This window comes from Dreissena polymorpha, chromosome 16 (genome assembly GCF_020536995.1).
Source record: "Dreissena polymorpha isolate Duluth1 chromosome 16, UMN_Dpol_1.0, whole genome shotgun sequence".
NCBI lineage: Eukaryota > Metazoa > Mollusca > Bivalvia > Myida > Dreissenidae > Dreissena > Dreissena polymorpha.
The window spans coordinates 35,460,284-35,480,191 of NC_068370.1; the positions used below are offsets into that span (position 1 = coordinate 35,460,284).

A 19,908-nucleotide genomic window follows, 5' to 3' on the forward strand; every position below is an offset into this window, starting at 1 on the left:
TTAACCACTTCAAAATGTGCAGCTTTATGAGATACACATGCATGCCAAATATCAAGTTGCTATCTTCAATATTGCAAGTTATGACCAAGGTTAAAGTTTTGATACAAACACACACACACCTGCACACACACATGCACATCCGCACGAATGCACACGCACATACAATGACAGACAGACAGCCAAAAACAATATACCCCCGATCATTCGATCCTGGAGCATAAAACAGCCAAGATATTCAACTTTGTTGATCAGCTGGTAAATGCAGAGCAATAACACAAAATCTCTTACATTTTAAGAGAATTTTATTTGTTCCACAAAATAATGCAAAAGCAAGTCAAATAATAATTGTAGTTCACTTCTTTGCAATGTTTATAGCACTAAACATATCTATAGCACAAATGTCTACAAAGTTCAACAATAACACCACAAGTCCATAATAGTAATCAAGTTGAATCAGATTATCAATTTTAAAATCACGAGAAACATAGCAAAGGCAAACAGGAAATTGCCCCCACGCGAAACAATTTGTATTTATCACTAGACACTTTAGCAGCACAGTGAATAACAAGATTATCACTTATATCAGGTCTATGAATTAGTTGTTTTAAGAATCCACTAATCTTGGTGGGCGTTATATGAAATGATGGTTTGTGAAGTCAGTCTAATGGAGCCCTCCCCCACACCCGAGATGTGGTCTCTCACAAGTCCTCGTCCTCACTGTCATCTGACTCCTCCAGAGATTCCTGCAAACAGCACCATAGTGGTGAACTAGTTTCGAATCTGGATCCAAATGTAAACATGCTTAGGCCTAACACTGCTTGTTTGTGGCTGGTTTTTAAACGTCACACATCTGGATACAATTTAAACAACACATTCTAAAGCTTTACCGAGATTGTTGCTGTTTTTTAAACACATAGACCAGATGCAAATCTGGCTCCAATTTATTATAAGACCTGAACCCAATAAAAAGGTTGCTGATTATCAATTTCTATCAAAATCAGGCCAGTGTCTGAGATCTTGAGTAGAAATGAAGCGTGACAGAGGGCCAGGCCAGTGTCTGAGATCTTGAGTAGAAATGAAGTGACAGAGGGCCAGGCCAGTGTATGAGATCTTGAGTAGAAATGAAGTGTGACACAGGGCCAGGCCAGTGTCTGAGATCTTGAGTAGAAATGAAGCGTGACAGAGGGTCCAGGCCAGTGTCTGAGATCTTGAGTAGAAATGAAGTGTGTCAGAGGGCCAGGCCAGTGTCTGAGATCTTGAGTAGAAATGAAGTGTGTAAGAGGGCCAGGCCAGTGTCTGAGATCTTGAGTAGAAATGAAGTGTGTCAGAGGGCCAGGCCAGTGTCTGAGATCTTGAGTAGAAATGAAGTGTGTCAGAGGGCCAGGCCAGTGTCTGAGATCTTGAATAGAAATGAAGTGTGACAGACGGCCAGGCCAGTGACTGAGATCTTGAGTAGAAATGAAGTGTGACAGAGGGCCATAGAGTTGGACAGAAATGATATCTGGGAAATTTGTTTCAGACCTAGATAACCTTAATTCTATCAAAACTATAATTTGGCGAGACACACAGAGCTATGACTATATACATGTACTCCCTTCATTGTGGGAGAATACTAAATTTACCTTTGCATATTTCTCTGCCTCTGTGTGGACATTCTTGGGGACAAGCTCATGTTTACCATCAGTCACTACAAACAAGTGTATATAATAATATGTATATGTTATATATTATACTACAAGTGAATTTAAGAATAGGATTGTTGATTATTTAAAGCTTTTTTTAAATTATGTACAGAAATATAATTATTATTTTTAATAAATTGAAGTACAGTACAAGGCAACTTACTTTTTCCAACCCAGCTTAATTCCAATTCAAAGTTTTTGTCTTTAACCTCATCATGGACGATGTAAATTCTGTAATCAAAACAAAAACATACAACTTGAGATATCTTTTGCAAAGCATATGAATTGCTAATTTTATTTCAAACTAGAAATGGCCCAGCAGAGGCCGACGAGTATCCCCAGGTCCCATGTTTGCGCTAGGGGGCACCCCAGGGTTGGTAATGGAGCCATGCATAGTTGAGATTGACCGTATTGTCATAAGAGATGTCCAGTATCAATTGGAAGTAAATCAGTGTAGAAATAAAGAAGTTAATGTAAAATAACATAAAACAAGAGTGTGTTTGTCAGAAACACAATGCCCCCTACTGCGCCGCTTTGATTTATTTAAAGTTTATTTCTTTCATTGGATTTGGGGGGTTTTACCTTTGACCTTGAAGGATGGCCTTGACCATTCACCACTCAATATGTGCAGCTCCATGAGATACACATGCATGCCAAATATCAAGTTGCTATCTTTAATATTGCAAAAGTTATGGCCAATGTTAAAGTACATAAAATAAACAAGAGGGACATGATGGCCCTGAATCGCTCACCTGACTCATTAAGATCAGATGAAAACTATGACCTCTATTGTCTACACAAGGTTTTTCTATGATTTAACCTAGGGACCTAGTTTCTGATCCCAGATGACCCAATACAATCCCAATCCAGATTTCATCAAGATAAACATTCTGACCAAATTTCATAAAGATCTGACGAAAACTGTGACCTCTATTGTCTACACAAGGTTTTTCTATTATTTAGCCTAGTGACCTAGTTTTTGACCCCAGATGACCCAACCCAGATTTAATCGAGAAGAACATTCTGACCAAATTTCATAAAGATCTGATGAAAACTGTGACCTCTATTGTCTACACAAAGTTTTTCTATTATTTCACCTATTGACCTAGTTTTTGACCCCAGATGACCCAAATACAATCCCAACCCAGATTTCATCAAGATAAACATTCTGACCAAATTTCATAAAGATTGCATGAAAACTGTGACCTCTATTGTCTACACAAGGTTTTTGTATTATTTGACATAGTGACCTAGTTTTTGACCCAAGATGACCCAAAAACAATCCCAACCCAGATTTCATCAAGATTAACATTCTGACCAAATTTCATAAATATAGGATGAAAACTGTGACCTCTATTGTCTACACAAGTTTTTTTCTATTATTTGACCTTGTGACCTAGTTTTGACCCCAGATGACCCAAATACAACCCCAACCCAGATTTCATCAAGATAAACATTCTGACCAAATTTCATAAAGATTGGATGAAAACTGTGACCTCCACTGTCTACACAAACAAATTGTTTACGGACGGACGGAGGGACGCACACTACGCACAACGGACATCACTCGAATACATAAGCTCACCATGTACCTTCGTAACAGGTGACCTAAACAAGAGCACTGCCTTGTGGGTGCAGACCGCTCATCTATTTTCTTTTTAAAGGTGAAGGGACTCTCATTTTCAATCACAAAGGAGGGAGGAGTGGAGTGAAGAGGGGTGTATAGTGTGGGGTTGTGGACATTTATTACATTATCTTCCAAAAAAGCGAAAAAAAAAAAAAAAAATAATAATGGGGGGGGGGGGGGGGGGGTTTTTTGGGTGCGATGGTTGGACGGTATTTCAAACATAACCGTTTTAAAAAAAAAATGGGGGGGGGGGGGGTATAGTGTGAGGGTGTGGTGATAATTTGTGAGATGATCTTAAAAAAAAAAAAAAAAAAAAAAAAATCAAAAAAAAAAATTGGGGGGGGGGGGGGGGGGGTGGGGTGGGGGTATAGTGTGAGGGTGTGGTGGTCATTTGTGAGATGATCTTAAAAAAAAAAAAAAAAAAAAAAAATTAGGGGGGGGGGGAGGGGGGAGGGGGGGGGAGGGCACGGGGGATGGTTTGGGTGAAGTCTATTGTGGTATGTCAGGTAAGAGTAGTTTCATCAAAGTATCAATCAAATCTAATCATAAATAAAGAAGTTATGGCAATTTTAGCAAAATTTAATAATTTGACTTTGAGAGTCAAGGTCATTCAAAGGTCAAAGTAAAATTCAAGTTGCCAGGTACAGTAACCTCATGGTAGCATGTAAGTATTTGAAGTTTGAAAGCAATAGCCTTGATACTTCGAGTGGATCGAAACACAAAATTTAACCATATATTAAAAGTTACTAAGTCAAAAAAGGGTCATAATTCCGTAACAATGACAACCAGAGTTATGCAACTTGTCCTTTAACTGTACCCTTATGATAGTTTGTGAGTGTTCCAAGTATGAAAGCAATATCTATGATACTTTAGGGGTAAAGTGGACCAAAACATAAATCTTAACCAAATTTTCAATTTTCTAAGTATAAAGGGCCCATAATTCCGTCCAAATGCCAGTCAGAGTTACATAACTTTGCCTGCACTGTCCCCTTATGATAGTTCATAAATCTTGCAAGTATGAAAGCGATAGCTTTGATACTGTAGGAATAAAGTGGACCTAAACACAAAACTTAATCAAATTTTCAATTTTCTAAGTATAAAAAGGGCACATAATTCTGTCAAAATGCCAGTCAGAGTTACATTACTTTGCCTGCACAGTCCCCTTATGATAGTTAGTAAGTGTTGCAAGTATGAAAGCAATAGCTTTGATGCTTAAGGAATAAAATGGACCTAAACACAAAACTTAACCAAAATTGTCAATTTTCTAAGTATAAAAAGGGCACATAATTCTGTCAAAATGCATGCCAGAGTTATCTAACTTTGCCTGCCCAGTCCCCTCATGATAGTAAGTAAGTGTACCAAGTTTGAATACAATAGCATTGATACTTACTGAGAAAAGTGGAACTAAACGCAAAACTTAACCAAAATTTTCAATTTTTTAAGTATAAAAAGGGCACATAATTCTGTCAAAATGCACGCCAGAGTTATCTAACTTTGCCTGCCCAGTCCCCTCATGATAGTAAGTAAGTGTACCAAGTTTGAATGCAATAGCATTGATACTTTCTGAGAAAAGTGGACCTAAACTGCAAAACTTAACCGGACGCCGACGCCAACGCCAACGCCGACGCCAAGGTGATGACAATAGCTCATAATTTTTTTTCAAAAAATAGATGAGCTAAACATGAGTTAAAATATTTGACCCGGTCCCACTCCAAGCCTCATACCTATTGACCAAGGGGTCAGATCAAAATTCCAAATAGTGCAGGGTTGCACATATGCTCATAGCTACCATGTGTGTAAGTTTCAAGGTTCTAGTGCTTTTAGTGTAGGAGGAGATAGTGGCCATGAGGGAAGGACGGACAGACGGACGGCGGAGATAACCACAATATCCCCACGCTTTTTAAAAAGCGTGGGGAAAATAATCCATAGGTTTGAGACAAGCAATATAACATTAATATACAAGACGGCTGTTAACATGGCTCACTGATGCTTTACATATCCTTTCATGATTGAGTACTGAGCATGAGTTTCAGACTTGAGTTTCAGAGTCTCAAACTCTGAGATAAAGCTTATACATAAAAGTCAATGAAGCCATAATATTCTGAAACAGGGTTTAACATCAATATTACATTTGACCCATGGTGGAGGGGTCCTCTCCATAAATTAGAGCATCCCATGCATTTGTTTGTCTCTTGTGACATCAATACTTTCGGTTGGTTTTGAAGAACTTTTTTGATGTTTGCTTGAGTTATCTTCCATGAATCAAAATAAAATTGAGACATTTGAGAAAAATGTTTGATTCATATGATAAAGCAAAAATTGTCTAGGCCAACTCAGATTCATGCTGAATAGGAAACAGTACCAAATGCATAAACTTGCTTGTGCTGACAGTTTATGAAAGGACATTACTGAACAAAGTCTTGGAACACGAAGTATTCTCTATACAAACAAACAATTCTACTCACATTTTTGCTACTTCTTTCACAAGGTCAACACATAGCATGTCTTTCATCTGCAAAGTTTGAATAATGAAATCAGTGCCATACATGCTAATTTTTCCAAATAAAAATAGTTTTTAGCAAATACCACTTCAAATACATGTATATATTATAATTGAAAAACAAGAGGGCCATGATGGCCCTGTATCGCTCCACTGCTGAAAAAAGGCTGAAACAAATATTCTTTGCATGTGCAAATACTTAAATATAGGCCCTATTTAAGCACATGTACACTTTTGTGACCCCTGGGCTTGGTCAAGTTTATCCCCAGGGGCATAATTTGAGCAAACTTTGTAGAGGACTACTATATCTCACTACATGTACATACAAAATAAGATAGCCCTAGGTCCTAAAGTTAAGGAAAAGAACATTTTTAAAGTTTTCACAAAATTAGCAAGATATAAGCGTATATAATGTTCAATTTTGTGACCAGGGGGTCAGGGTCAATTTGACCCAAAGGGCATAATTTGAACAAACTTGGTAGAGGACTATAAGATGTTACTGCATGCCAAATTTGGTAGCCATAGTCTGAATGGTTTTCGACAAGAAGATTTTGAAAGATTTCACAAAATAGGCGCTTTATAAGCGTTTATTCAATTTTGTGACCCCCCAGGGCAGGGTCAAAGTTGACCCCAGAGGCATTATTTGAACAAATTTGGTAGAGGTTTATTAGATGTCACTACATACCAAATTTGGTAGCCCTAGGCCCAATGGTTATGGACAAAAAGATTTTTAAAGTTTTCACAAAATAGACCCCATATAAGTGTATGTTCAGTTTTGTGACCCCCGGGCAGGGTCAAATTTGACCCAAGGGGCATAATTTGAAAACACTTGGTTGAGAACTATTAGATGTCACTACATACCAAATTTGGAAGTCCTATGCCTTATGGTTAAGGACAAGAGAATTTTTAAAGTGTTCACAAAATAGGCACTACATAAGCATATACTAGTAATCGATTTTGTGGCCTTCAGGGCAGGGTCAAATTTGACTCCTGGGGCATAATTTGAACAAACTAAGTGAAGGACTATACAATGTCACTACATACAAAATTGTGTAGCCCTAGGCCTAAGGGTTATGGACAAGAAATTTTCACAAAATAGGCATTATATAAGCATAAGTTCAATTTTGTGACAACTGGGGCAGGTTCAAATTTGACCCCAGGGATAAAATTTGAACAAACTTGGTAGAGGACTATAAGATGTTACTACATATCAAATTTGATAGCCCTAGGCTGGATGGTTATGGACAAGCAGATTTTTGAAGTTTTTACAAAATAGGCCTTATATAAGTATATGTTCAATTTTGTGATCCCCCAGGGCAGGGTCAAATTTGACCCCAGGGGCATAATTTGAACAAACTTGGTAGAGGACTATAAGATGTCACTACATACCAAATTTAATAGCCCTAGACCCAATGGTTATGGACAAAAAGATTTAAAAGTGTTCACAAAATAAGCCCTTTATAAGCATATATTCAATTTTGTGACCCCCGGGGCAGTTTCAAATTTGACCCCAGGGGCATAATTTGAACAAACTAAGAAGAGAACTATTACATGTCACTACATACCAAATTTGGTAGCCCTATGCCATACAGTTATGGACAAAAAGATTTTTTAAAGTGTTCACACAATATGCCTTTTATAAGCATATGTTCAATTTTGTGACCCTCAGGGCAGGGTCAAACTTGACCACAGGGGCATAATTTGAACAAACTTGGTAGAGGACTATAAGATGTTACTACATACCAAATTGGGTAGCCCTAGGCTCAATGTTTATGGACATAAAGATTTTTAAAGTTTTCAAAAAATAAGACCTTTATAAGCATATATTCAATTTTGTGACTCCCGTGCAGTTTCAAATTTGACCCCAGGGGCATAATTTGAACAAACTAAGAAGAGAACTATTACATGTCACTACATACCAAATTTGGTTGCCCTATGCCATACAGTTATGGACAAGAAGATTTTGAAAGTTTTCACAAAAAAGGCCTTATATAAGCCTATGTTGAATTGTGTGACCCTCGGGGCAGGGTCAAGTTTGACCCCAGGGGCATAATTTGAAGAAATTTGGTAGTGGACTATTAGATGTCTCTACATACCAAATTTGACAGCTCTAGGCCCAATGGTTATGGAAGAGTAGATTTTGAAAGTTTTCACAAAATAGGCCTTATATAAGCATATGTTCAATTGTGTGACCCCCCGGGGCAGGGTCAAATTTGACCCCAGGTGCATAATTTGAAGAAATTTGGTAGAGGACTATTAGATGTCTCTACATACCAAATTTGATAGCCCTAGACTCAATGGTTATGGACGAGAAGATTTTGAAAGTTTTCACAAAATAGGCCTTATATAAGCATATGTTCAATTTTGTGACCCCAGGGGCATAATTTGAAGAAATTTGGTAGAGGACTATTAGATGTCTCTACATACGAAATTTGATAGCCCTAGGCCCAATGGTTATGGAAAAAAAGATTTTGAAAGTTTTCACAAAATAGGCCTTATATAAGCATATGTTCAATTTTGTGACCCCCGGGGCAGAGTCAAATTTGACCCAAGGGGCATAATTTGAAGAAATTTGGTAGAGGACTATTAAATTTCTCTACATACCAAATTTGATAGCCCTAGGCCCAATGGTTATGGACGAGAAGATTTTGAAAGTTTTCACAAAATAGGCCTTATATAAGCAAATTTTCATTTTTGTGAACCCCAGGGGCAGGGTCAAATTTGAAACCAGGGGCATATTTGAAACCAATTTTTAAAGAGTTTCACCCCAGGAACATTCCTGAGAAATTTCATCAGAATTGGACCAGTAGTTTAGGAGATGTTTTAAGGAAAAGTTAACGCACGCACGCACGACGGACACAGGACCATGACATAAGCCCCGCTGGCCTCTGGCCAGTGGAGCTAACAAAACTTGTCAGCTGTTATTTAGAAAATGACCGTTAAGTACCTTGATTTTTTCAATTTCTGTTTTTGCTGCTTGCTTTGCTTTTCCAATGGCACACCCGTAGTAGCCCTGAAAACAAAAAGTGATAAGCTCACATGCATGGTGAAACAGGAGTTCTAAACAACAACAACGAAAATAGTACTGGATAAATTTTGTTCAAATTGCTCCTTGGAATTTTTTATAAATGCTATCAGGATACACTTACGAAGGAGACTCCAGAGGGGTCGATGACGAACATTTGAGGTCCTTCTACAGGGTCATAGGAACCAAGAAGGCTGCTCACACCAAAGGGCCGTATAGAACCATACAGTGTGTATGCATGCACATACATGGACACTCGGTCTGTCAGGTGCTGAAAAATATAGATGATATTTCAGGCATTGAGAATTGTACATGCCCCATCCAAATGAACATTTACAATGGTGCGTCGGAATTCACAAACAAAATTTCAAAATTAATATACCTTGAACTTTTCTCTGTGCTTATCCTGGTTTATACAGGTGATGTTTTATGAAAATATGCCTCAAGATTTTGATGCTGTTTAAGTGATATCTTAACACACCAAGGGCAAAGAAAACTTTCTATCACCAAAAAAAATATGCTACATGTATAAAGGCATTTTTTGCATTTTTAAGCCCCCGTAATAGTGACATATTACAGTCGGACTGTCCATTCTGCTTTCTGTTTTTCAAAAGATTTTTATGATACTGAGCTGATTTTTGGTATGCGAGTCTACTTACATGACCTATGGATGACGGGTGAGTTTTGTTCTGGTCCATGGATTTTTTGCGAATTTATGGGCCATGGACTGAGAAAGTTACTTTATAGTAACTGTTTTCCGGAGGCTTTTTATGCAACCTTTTCCGATTGTTTTAGTATGTAACTACATGACTTCCTGGTGAAGTATTAGTTTGTTTCGGTCTATTGATTTTTGGCCAAGTTATGGGTTGAAATAAGAAATTTTTGCTATAATAACTGTCAGATATTCTGCTGATTTTTGGAATGTGAGTCTACCTATAGTATTGACTTACAGATGAAATTCGAGTTTCGTTCCATACCATTGATTGTTGGCGAAGTTATGGGCCTTGGATGTTACTTGCAAAAAGCGTTTATAAATTTGCATAATGAATGATAAAGTAACAAAAAGGACAAGTTGTTTTACGACTAAATTTGATCTTTGAGGAACGGAGAAGGGTGTTATCCATTACATATGATGTCATGGTATAATGATTGTCATGTGTGCAAATTTATTTTTTCAAATCCATCAATATTATACATGTATAGCAAATTATGACTGAGACCAGAATTTTTTAAGCAGGGTTATGGATATGACCTGGCGATGTGGTGTGTAATGAGACGAGTGTAACACATAACAAGTCATCTTAGGGGCCGTCCATAATGTATGTAACACTCTAAATGGGAGGGAGAGTAAGAATTATTCATTTTTTAAGAATTATAGATTTTAAAATAATTTTTTAAACATTTTTTAAACATTTGAATAAGTTTTATTTCAAACTAGCATGAAATGTGTATCTTCTGAATGTTTTGTTCCAGATTCCTCTCGCTAGGAGTGCTAGCATGCTGTCGCAATGCCTTGCTTTCCGTATGCCTGAAGTTTTATTTCTAAATATCCGCTGCAAAATTATGTAACAGAGCAAGAAATTTTGAATTACAGTTTTACATATAATAGTAATTATTACAATACACATTTTTGAGGATTCAGAGGTTATATTTATGTAATTTGATCATTATTATTATCAAGTTTTAGTAATCTACTTCTTGTGTAAAAAGATTGCAAAATCAAAAGATTTTCTTAAACTTAACCTTGCCAATTGTAAATAATAAAGCAGCACATCAATGATGTGTATTACACAATTGTCAACTCTAATCTTTGCAATGTTTGTTTTAAAATTCAATATAGATTGAGTTATTGCTTCAATTAATAACTGTGACAACTGTTGACAATTAATTAGTCTATGATTTTAAAGGAATTTTAATCAGTGGAAAATATATATGTTAATACAGTTTTATAGTGAATTATGATTAAATTTCGAGGTGTTAATTAAAAAAAAAAAGTGTAAAAAGGGTGTGACATACTTTGAGGGGTGAGGGGGCTGAGATTTGTGACAGTTCGTGACAAGGAGGAAGGGTTGGGGGTTTTAACAAGAGCTGTCAGAGGACAGTGCGCTTGACTATTTGAGAGCTTGACAGTATAACGTAAGCTATCATGGGGTCATTGTTCAAATTATTCAATAAGGTCAAGGTGACAGTTCAGGTATATTTTCCCCAATCTATTGAACATTTGTAAAGACATAAAACAAACTAATAAGATTTTATTTCAAGTTTGATAGCAATAACTTGTGTGGGAAGTTTGGATGGTCCTTCAAAATTAAAAAAGGGGAAAAAAAATATTATATTTTGGGGGGGGGTAGGGGGTGAGAGGGGGTATAATGTGGGGTGTGGTCATTTATTAGTGATCTTTCAAAAATAAAAAAAAGGAAAAATAAAAATATAAAAATTTCGGGGTGGGGGGCAGGGATTCTGGGTTGGGGCGTGGGGTATTGTTTGTGTGGAATCCATTGTGGTATTCAGGTAAGTGTTGTTTTGTCAAAGTATTAATAAAATCTGATCATAAATAAACAAGTAACGGCAATTTAACTAAAATTTACTCTTGACCTTGAGAGTCAACGTCATTCAAAGGTCAAGGTAAAAATGAACTTGGCAGGTACTGTATCCTCATGATAGTAAGAAAATATTTAAAGTTTGAAAGCAATAGCTTTGATACTTTAGAAGTCAAGTGGATCTACATTTAAACACAAAATTTAACAAAATATTCAGTTACTACGACAAACAAGAAACCTTTGGAGACGGGTGATGTTCCCCATAGTTTTTTTGTCACAATATTGCACTATATATTCAGATAAAAGGAAACGTCTTGAGGGCACAGTAGTTTGGGGGACAATAATTTTTTACAGAAAATTTCAAAGGGCCATAACTCTGTGAAAAATCATCCGCCCAGAACCCGCTGATAATATGCACATCTCCTCTTTGTAGTGAAGCTTCCCATAGTTTCATTGAATTCTGGTCATTAGTTGCTGAGAAATAGCCAGGACAAGAATTGCACTATATGTACCTTTAATGGAAGCAAATTTCCTCTTGGTAGTGAAGCTTTCCATAAAGTTTCATTGAATTCTGGTCATTAGTGGCTGAGAAATAGCCCGGACAATGAATTGCACTATATGTACAGTTAATGGAAAATTTCAAAGGGCCATAAGACTGTGAAAAATAATCCGACCAGAACACGCTGATAATATGCAAATCTCCTCTTGGTAGTGAAGCTTCCCATAAAGATGAATTGAATTCCGGTCATTAGTTGCTGAGAAATAGCCCGGACAAGAATTGCACTATATGTACAGTTTATGGAAAATTTCAAAGGGCCATGACTCTGTGAAAAATCATCCGACCAGAATGCGCTGATAATATGCACATCTCCTCTTGGTAGTTAAGCTTCCCATAAAGTTTCATTGAATGCCGGTCATAAGTTGCTGTGAAATAGCCTGACAAAAATTGTGCATGGACGGACACACTGACGGACGAACAGACGAAGCAGCAACTATTTTTGGGGGGAGCATAAAAAAGGCCATAATTCTTACAAAATGCTTGATACAGTTGTCTACTCTTGTTTATAGATTGGGGTCATGTTAGTAAAGAAGTTTGCAAAATATGAAAGCAATATGTCAAGGGACATTGACAATATTTGAGGTGGTACGCAAACTTTAACATAGATTTATCAATAACATGCATATTCTAAACTGAAAAATGGCCATATTTCTTACAAAATGCTTGATACAGTTGTCTGCTTTTGTTTATAGATTGGGGTCATGTTTGTAAAGAAGTTTGCAAAATATGAAAGAAATATGTCAAGATACATTGAAAATATTTGAGGTGGTACACAAACTTTAACATAGATTTATCAATAATATGCATATTCTAAAGAAGTATGCAAAATATTAAAGCAACATGTCAAGGGACATAGGAAATATTACGGGTGGTCGAAAACATTTGCACGCTCACGCTAACGCTCATGCCAACGCCGGGTTGAGTAGGATAGCTCCACTATATATTTCATATATAATAGTTGAGCTAAAAATGGTAAAAAAAAGCATGACATACTTTAAGGGAAGCCCCGAAGGATGGTGTATGTTTTTGCAAAGTTATTTGAAATCTATTCCTATGTGAAAAAATTATGACTGAGGCATTAATACTTTCCAACGGACATCAAGATACTTAGACAGAAATACACTTCCACTGCTATAAAATGCTGGTGTGTGTGTGGGGGAGGGTTGTTGTGTTAAAATAAGTTATACTTTAAAGACCAAAATGAAACTTCATTTTTTCCATGTTTGTGTATACATTAATTAAATTTCATGTCATAGGGTTTACAACTAACAGAAGCTACTGATACCTTAAGAGGGATGGGGGAACCATAATTGGATCTGTAGTTACTTGACTCCTCCCTCGCATTCTCAACTATTTGACGCGCGTCAGCCAACAATCCTGCTACAGCCTGCAGTGAATAGTCCAGTGTAATTGATAATTTTAAATGGGAAGGCTATTTTTTGTATTTAAATTTTAACATTCATATGTTTATATAAACTCGAACTTGACAAGCAGAACAATTGAACGTCTTAACAAACATGCATAGTTGCATACTTTAAAATACAAGCTAGTTTAAATGCTAGATTACAGAGACTTCGTTAAAACTATTTTAATATATTAACCACTAAACAATATCAAAGATCTTGGTAGTTCCAGAAATGTTATTTCATTACAAGAATGTTTGTACTTTAAATATGCAGTATCAACATATTATGAGGTTACTACAAATGAAAATCTGCTCTTCAAAATTAAATATTTAATAATTGCAAGGTGTTACCATTCCAATATGTTTGTCTATGTTGAATATTCTCTTGTTTGCCCCAGTTTCATACAACTTGGATGTCACTAGCTTTTCTACACCAAACACAACACCATCCTTGCCTCTAATACCAATTGCAGTCCTGAAACAAAATACAAATACCGATTTGAACCACTTAAAGGGCTGAATATGTTTACATTCCCGCTTTTTCATGTCATGTCATGGATATGATGTATACAATAGGAGTTTTTGACTTCCAAATATTCTTTTGGTGCTTTATAATTAAATACAATGAGACCCAGAAAACAGGTTCCATACTTATATAAAGACTTAGGTTTTGACCTCAAAAGGTAAAAATTTTACAGCACTAAAGTATTTTAAACACTGCGTTCTGTTTGTTGACGATGTTTATGACAAGTTCTTACCCACTGTTTTCCACAGCTTTTTGTGCATACTCAACCTGGAACACCCTGCCATCAGGAGAGAACTGGGAGGATGACAGGTCATACTGAAATTTCAATCAAAAAGGCTTTTCACTATACAATCAACAAGGTGGATGTACCAGGTGACTTTTTCGGCTATGTGTTGGACAATCAGAATGACAGATGTCAACAAACCATTGCTTCATGTACGTTTCTGATAATTTCTTCATTAATTCAAAACCATTTTCAAAACAAGAGGGCCAAGATGGCCCTAGTTCGCTCACCTGAGAGGAGTCGGTTCATTCAATCTTTACCAAATGTCAAACTTGACCTAGATATTGTCCAGACAAACATCCTGGTCAAGTTTCATCATTATTTCATCTGCGAGTCATGATCAATGTACCTATGAAGTTTCATGATCCTAGGCGTAAGCATTCTTGAGTTATCATCCAGAAACCATTTTCTAAGTGAGTCACCATGACCTTGACAGCCATTGTGTGAATACGTTTTTTTTTTGCACTGTGACCTTGACCTTTGACCTAGTGACCTGATAATCAATAGGGGTCATCTGCAAGTCATGATCAATATACCTATGAAGTTTCATGAACCTAGGCCTAAGCGTTCTTGATTTATCATCCAGAAACCATTTTACTATTTAAAGTCACCTTGACCTTTGACCTAGTGACCTGAAAATCAATAGGGGTCATCTGCGAGTCATGATCATTGTACCTATGAAGTTTCATGATCCTAGGCATAAGCGTTCTTGAGTTATCATCCAGAAACCATTTTACTATTTCAGGTCACCGTGACCTTGACCTTTGACCTAGTAACCTGAAAATCGATAGGGGTCATCTGCAAGTCATGATCAATGCATCTATGAAGTTTCATGATCCTAGGCATAAGTGTTCTTGAGTAATCCTCCGGAAACCATTTTACTATTTCGGGTCATCGTGACCTTGACCTTTGACCTAGTGACCTGAAAATCTATAGGAGTCATCTGCGAGTCATGATAAACGTATCTGTGAAGTTTCATGATCCTAGGCATAAGTGTTCTTGAGTAATCCCCCGGAAACCATTTTACTATTTCGGATCATCGTGACCTTGACCTTTGACCTAGTGACCTGAAAATCAATAGGGGTCATCTGCGAGTCATGATCAATCTACCTATGAAGTTTCATGATCCTTGGCCTAAGCGTTCTTGAGTTATCATCTGGAAACCATTTTACTATTTCGGGTCACCGTGACCTTGACCTTTGACCTAGTGACCTCAAAATCAATAGGGGTCATCTGCGAGTCATGATCAATGTACCAATGAAGTTTCATGATCCTAGGCCCAAGCGTTCTTGAGTTATCATCCGGAAACCACCTGGTGGACGGAACGACAGACCGACATGTGCAAAGCAATATACCCCTTCTTCTTCGAAGGGGGGCATAAAAATAAAATTATGGGGCGATTGAGGGGGGATTCGGGAGGGGGGGGGGGGGGGGGGGTCAAGGTAAAATTCAACTTGCCAGGTACAGAACCCTCATGATAGCATGAAAGTATTTGAATTTTAAAAGCAATAGCCTTGATACTTTAGAAGTAAAGTGGATCTAAACACAAAATGTAACCATTTATTCAAAGTTACTAAGTCAAAAAAGGGCCATAATTCCATAAAAATGACAACCAGAGTTATGCAACTTGTCCTTTTACTGTACCCTTATGATAGTTTGCGAGTGTTCCAAGTATGAAAGCAATATCAAAGTGGACCAAAACACAAAACATAACAAAATTATCAATTTTCTAAGTATAAAGGGCCCATAATTCCGTCCAAATGCCAGTCAGAGTTACATAACTTTGCCTGCACAGTCCCCTTATGATAGTTAATAAGTGTTGCAAGTATGAAAGCAATAGCTTTGATACTGTAGGAATAAAGTGGACCTAAACACAAAACTTAACCAAAATTTTCAATTTTCTAAGTATAAAAAGGGAACATAATTCTGTAAAAATGCACGCCAGAGTTATCTAACTTTGCCTGCCCAGTCCCCTCATGATAGTAAGTGTAACAAGTTTGAATGCAATAGCGTTGATACTTTCTGAGAAAAGTGGACCTAAACGCAAAACTTAACCGGACGCCGACGCCAAGGTGATGACAATAGCTCATAATTTTTTTTAAAAAAATAGATGAGCTAATAAATGCGATTGTTTTGTGAGATATTGATTTTCTTAGGGATTGAATATAAAATTTAGGTAATAAAATAGCTTTTTTGCAACTAAGTAATTGATTTTCGACAAGTACCCCTATACAGTGAGGTCCCATGATACACTGAACAAAAAGCAAGTGAAATTTTACAATTATTGGGGGTTATCAAACTGGGACATGTTAAACATCACTATTTAAAATAATTTAAGATTACTAACGGTGACATATTTTAAGACATTGAATATGTGTTTATATTTAAAAGTTAAGTTTATCTAATTGTGAATAAAATTAAACAATTACCTATGATCTATCCGAATATTTTGAGTCCGAAATCACATTCCCTCAGTCCATTGTGTAAAACAGCCAACATACTCAATATTGTAAAGTACTTTTGATATAAAAGAAAATGCGTCATAAAAAAGTAGTTTAACCATACTTACACCGGTTCCAATTGAACTCATGTCTCTGTTTAAAATGCTTTGCAAATCAACAAAGCTTCGTCATGCAGACTAAACAATCTTTTTACGCATGCGGCACCGGAAGTCAAAGCCGGCTACATCGGGTTAACTAACACTAATTTACTATGAGCATAAACTATTCCAACATATGTTTTTGAGCTTTATGGTTCCAAGTATGCTATGCACTGATCCCCACTCAGTTGTTTTGATATATACTAATTGTTCTTGTGAAGTGTAAACAGGCAAGACCGTTAAAGTTATTTTAAGTGTTCACCCATGCAATTTCTTATCCATGCAACCACAGCAGCTTGGTAAGCACATCTAAGTAATGCTCGATCGGTCATACCCAGGGTGCGGACAATATACGTTAAAATTATCTAAATAAGACTTCACAGTTTAATGCGTATATGATCGTAAATAATGAAATTTTAGCGAAGATGTTTTTTTTTTCAGAATTATAGTCTTTGTTTGTTGTTTGTTTAAAAAAAATAGAATATAGAGCTTGTGTTATCCATTCCTCTTAATTATACTGTGTGGATAAGTTGCAAACATTGACAAAGTTTAATAAAACAATATATTATATATCTTCACGATTAATGATTTGGCAGCGACGATTTGTGACAAAATTGTGCGACCATTTGTCTGTTTTGCCAATGTATTAGATATATATTTGCCAAATGTTCTGGTTAAACTTATTTTTAACTATTGTGTGAATCTCGCTCAAACTTTCTCAGTTATATGACCTCAGTGTGTAAAGCATCGTAACGAAATGAATTTCGCTTTGACAATTTTGGCAGAAATATTGTCCTTTGTAAAAAAAAATGCGCAATGATATAGTCGGTGGTTGGATCTTACTTAAGTTCTCATAGTTAAATTACCTTAATTTGTAGATTATATTAAAGAAAGGCATTTTTATTCCGACAAGTTTTTACAGAATTATGGAGTTGTGTTGGTGTTTCTTCGATGTAATAAACTTCCACGGCTAAATGTGTAGATGATTGTTAAGAGAGGAATTTCGATAGCAACAAGCATTGGCAAAATTATTACCATTCGTCCGTTTTCCTCTTTAGAATATATAGTCGAACGATCGTCAACTCATCACGCTGCTTTTCGGATGTTGCCAAAACTTTCACAACTGAATATGAAGATGGTCGTTAAGGAAGGACTTTTGACTGCGAATAGATTTTACCCTGTTTCTGTGTGTCTGTTACAGAATATATTGTTGATTTGTCTGTGTCCAAACACATGTTGTGTAAATTCAGTGACACATTGCTGGTTGAATTTTCGTCTTTAGTCCGCAAACACACGAGGCTGTATTATGTAAGGACTGGCCTTACCCACCCGTACAATTGCCTGAATACTTCATATTCAAGATTGTTTACATAAATTTAAACACATTATGAACTATTATAATGTTTGTTACCAATATTTTACATTGGTCTAAATGAAATCGCACCTAGAGTGGGATGTTGAGACACAGTTGTACATATTGTATTGAATTCAATCAGTATTCACCATTCATATGGTCTTTCACATTTCGTAATATCATTTCAAACAATATAAGCTTGAATACTAAACATGTACTAGTATTTTAAAAAGTGATGTCGTGAAGGACCTTGTTTTGTGTTAAATGATTTCATGTGAGCTTGTGAATGTTTGTGCTATTTCGGGTGTGCCATTGGAAAAAGCAAAGCAATCAACAAAAACGGAAATCGAAAAATATCAAGGTACGAAAAGTTCATTTTCTGAAATAAGTTGCCACATTGGAGTTTGAAAATAAATTACGTGTATATATTTGAAAAAGTTCATGCTTTACAACTATTTTAATTTGACAAAAGGCACATGCAATTGATTTTATTATTGTTAATTTTCATATGAAAGACATTCTTTGTGTTGACCTTGTGAACAAAATGTATCGTTAAGAAGATTTGTTTTATGGAATACTTGTTGTTCCAATGATTTGCTCAGTTATGTCATGTTACTGTGTTATGTTTAACAGGAATGCTTGATAAAATAAAAGTATGACTTAGTTGGACACTTGGCAATTATTGCATTATCATAAAAACTAAATGAACTTTTTATATGCTTATATTTTGTTTTGACCTGTTGTAGATAACTCATGAAAACATCTAAACCAAGCGTTAACACCACAAGAAAGAAATGGTTCATACAGAGGTCATTTAACGAAAGTTATTATGTCAACATGGATCATTTAACGAACGTTATGATGCCAGCAGAGATAGTTTAACCAAATAATGATAGTTTAACGAAAGTAATGATGCCAGAAGGGATCATTAAACGAACGTACCGGGGTAATGCTTTTAGAAGGGATCGTTTAGCGAAATTAATGATGTCAGAAGTAAAAGTTTATCGGAAGTAATAATTTCAGACGGTATGTTTTTACGAAAATAATGATGTCAGCAGGGATAGTTTAACGAAAGTAATGACGTCAAAAGGGATAATTTAATAAAAGTATTGATACCATAAGGGATCGTTTAACGAAAGTAATGATGTCAGCATGGTTAATTAAACGAAAGTAATGATATGAGATGAGATAGTTTGACTAACGTAATGGTGTCAGCAGGAATAGTTTAACGAAAGTAATGATGTCAGAAGAGATCGTTAAAGGAAAGTAATGCTATAAGAAGGGATCATTTAACAAAAGTAATGATGTCAGCCGAGATAGTTTAACGAAAGTAATGATGTCAGAAGGGATCATTTAACAAAAGTAATGATGTTAGAACGGATCATTGAACGAAAGAAGTGATGTCAGCATGATCTTTTTACAAAATCGATTTTCTGTTTTATATAATCCTAATTTGTGGGACAGGACGCCTCCTAATCTTAAACTTACATCCTGAGTGTCTTTTCTGATTGGTTAATTATTACCATGTTTGTAATATGTAAAATTATTAACATAATAAAACATGCCTTCATTCAGTCTTATCGATTCAAAACATAAATTAAATATGAATTCAGTACAACAAATATTGAGAAGACACCTGAATATCATCCCAAGGTCATGTATACCCCTAAAAAGGAGTGTCGGTTTTCGACAGAGCGTCAGAAATTAAAGGGGCATTTTCACGGATTTTGGCATGTATTGAAGATTGTCATTTAATGCTTTATATTGATAAATTTAAATATTGGACCTAAAAATCTCCCGTAAAAAAA

At 36.1% G+C, this 19,908-nt stretch overlaps 1 protein-coding gene across 1 annotated transcript; it reads right to left on the reverse strand.

Annotated features, from left to right (window-relative positions):
- Window positions 1-284: 284 nt before the first annotated feature.
- LOC127862536 (proteasome subunit alpha type-3-like) lies at window positions 285-16,845 on the reverse strand. Its single transcript, XM_052401701.1, has 10 exons — window positions 16,717-16,845; window positions 14,097-14,179; window positions 13,690-13,813; window positions 13,219-13,320; window positions 8,959-9,105; window positions 8,757-8,822; window positions 5,775-5,821; window positions 1,846-1,913; window positions 1,623-1,687; window positions 285-743 (listed from the first exon to the last, which is right to left on the reverse strand). Exons 1-10 carry the CDS (start codon window positions 16,735-16,737, stop codon window positions 699-701), a joined length of 768 nt encoding a protein of 255 aa, XP_052257661.1. The 5' UTR covers window positions 16,738-16,845; the 3' UTR covers window positions 285-698.
- Window positions 16,846-19,908: the final 3,063 nt, after the last annotated feature.

Bases quoted from the DNA above. Each gene is read 5' to 3' on its own strand.
- LOC127862536 (XM_052401701.1), bottom strand. From the start codon at position 16,737: ATGAGTTCAATTGGAACCGGT. The intron at 13,814-14,096 runs GTAAGAACTTGT...ATTTTGTTTCAG, and splicing joins AAAGCTGTGGAAAACAGTGG to GACTGCAATTGGTATTAGAG. The intron at 13,321-13,689 runs GTAACACCTTGC...TATTCACTGCAG, and splicing joins TAGACAAACATATTGGAATG to GCTGTAGCAGGATTGTTGGC.